This window comes from Trachymyrmex cornetzi, unplaced genomic scaffold, assembly GCF_001594075.2.
Source record: "Trachymyrmex cornetzi isolate Tcor2-1 unplaced genomic scaffold, Tcor1.1 C3939648, whole genome shotgun sequence".
NCBI classification, from domain to species: domain Eukaryota; kingdom Metazoa; phylum Arthropoda; class Insecta; order Hymenoptera; family Formicidae; genus Trachymyrmex; species Trachymyrmex cornetzi.
Window position 1 is genome coordinate 1 of NW_017295373.1, and position 2,043 is coordinate 2,043.

Sequence of the window (2,043 nt, forward strand, 5' to 3'; positions counted from 1 at the left end):
AAAGAATATTCTATTTTTGTAATAATTTTATTAGTTTTAATATTGATATTTAACACAAATAAAACTAATTTTGTATTGAATTTTTTATTCATAAAAATCAGTAAGTCTTTTTTTATCCATAAACCAATACCTATAAATGTATCGCTGTCAGATTGTACCATAAACCCAAATCTGGTGAAAAATTAAGCGATAATTACTTTCAGAAGCCGCCGTATAAATGGTACCCGGTAACTTTGGATGTGGTTCGGCAGTTTTTGCAGCAATAACAACATTTGCACCATCTTTCGCTGCTTTCAAAGCTATACTCTTCCCAATACCTCTTGAAGCTCCAGTTATAAAAATAGTCCGACCGGCCAACTTCCTGTCAAATATTGGTAGTAACTAGTATAATCTTGTTCAGTGACACAACATTTATAATAGCATTATTATTTATCTAGATGTATTATTAAAAAAATACTATATATCATTTAACAAATTATAAATCATTCATGAGGATTACAAATATCATATTTATATTTATACATTTATTTTGTTTTATAAATAATATACTGTAATAATTCATTATATTTAAGTTTTAAAATGTAAAATAGTAATTTAATGTATCATATAAGATAAATGTATCAGTTAATGGACATGAATCAATTGTTAGGTAAAAAAATTAATCATTTAAAATATTATACTTTTAATGATATGTACAATTCTAAATATATTTATATTATTAAATTTTTATAAACAACAAATTTAATCAAAGTCATATACATCATTAAAATCTTAATATTTAAAATTTTATGTCACTTTGTCCAGCAAATTGGGTCATATCCACTAATTGATATATTTACATTACATCATTTACAAACATAAATCTGTTTTTGAATAAATTTTTGTTTTCAATATGCAAATAAATCAACAATTCTAGAATTAAGTAAAAAATTTTTAGACTTAAGTAATGCAATTCACATTTTAATTTGTACAACTTATGAACAGTACAACAATAAATTTAACACATATTTTATACATTATCATGTGTTTACATAAATTATGAAAATGAGTCCACGTAGCAATCAGATAATGAAATATATATACATACTTATGTAAATTTATACTACTGTCTCTGGTAGTACTGTTGAGGATAAAAACTTGATGAATCATATAGAAACACATGAACTTGAAATTACAAAACATTACTTACCCCGTATTAATCATTTTCCTGCCTTTTTGCAATATGCTAGCTATAGAATGTTAACGTCCTCGTTGATACGTGGCCAAGTGACCGAAAACGGTATCTGATCGGTTGACGTCAATTACAAATCAAGAGCCTGACTGCTGGAGACGTAAATCACAATTGTGTTCGTTGCGGCCGTTTCGAACTACAGTTCCCACTCAGTAGGTTCAAAGTACATCATATCTTTAGAGAAACGCCTCAACAATCAACAGTCATCCCGCAACACGAGAGTCTTGACATTTTCTGTAATAAGAAATATATATACACATATATATATTGATATATACATGTATATAATCTTATATATATGTGTACACGTATCAGAAGAGCACACAGAAATCCTGATACGACATCTGTATCAACTTCAGAAATGAAAATGCTCACAAAAATGAGATGTCGGTAAATTCACGTACGATTATATCATAGTATTATTTATCTATGAGCGGTAAACTAATGATTATCTACACGATCTAATGCAGAATAAAAAAATTAAATTCACTCTTTTTAAAGAAATTAATATACATATATTAATATATATGTATATATTGGGTTAAGAAAAAATCTTTTTACAGTCGAGATTTTTTACGTGCCACTATTGGTGCATTTAGGGAGACGCTATTAGCGCTACTTCTGTCATTCTGTATTTTCGTGTTTATTATTTCGTGTAAAACAAGGATAGAATGGCTGCGTTCAGCAGAACGTTTATTTTGCAACTGTTAGAAGTTTTCTTCGCGCTGATTGGGCTATGCTTTTAGATTAAGAGGAATGGTCCAATCTCAGCAGAGAATCATAAAACGGTTGCAAAACTGTTGTGTTCTGCT

At 28.2% G+C, this 2,043-nt stretch overlaps 1 protein-coding gene across 1 annotated transcript; it reads right to left on the reverse strand.

Moving 5' to 3' along the window:
* Positions 1–197: 197 nt before the first annotated feature.
* LOC108767019 (hydroxysteroid dehydrogenase-like protein 2) lies at positions 198–1,460 on the reverse strand (the record flags this gene model as incomplete). Its single annotated transcript, XM_018516677.1, has 2 exons — positions 1,190–1,460; positions 198–361 (listed from the first exon to the last, which is right to left on the reverse strand). Coding segments are annotated over exons 1-2 (178 nt in total), but the record flags the coding sequence as incomplete, so codon positions are not given.
* Between the last annotated feature and the right edge of the window lie 583 nt (positions 1,461–2,043).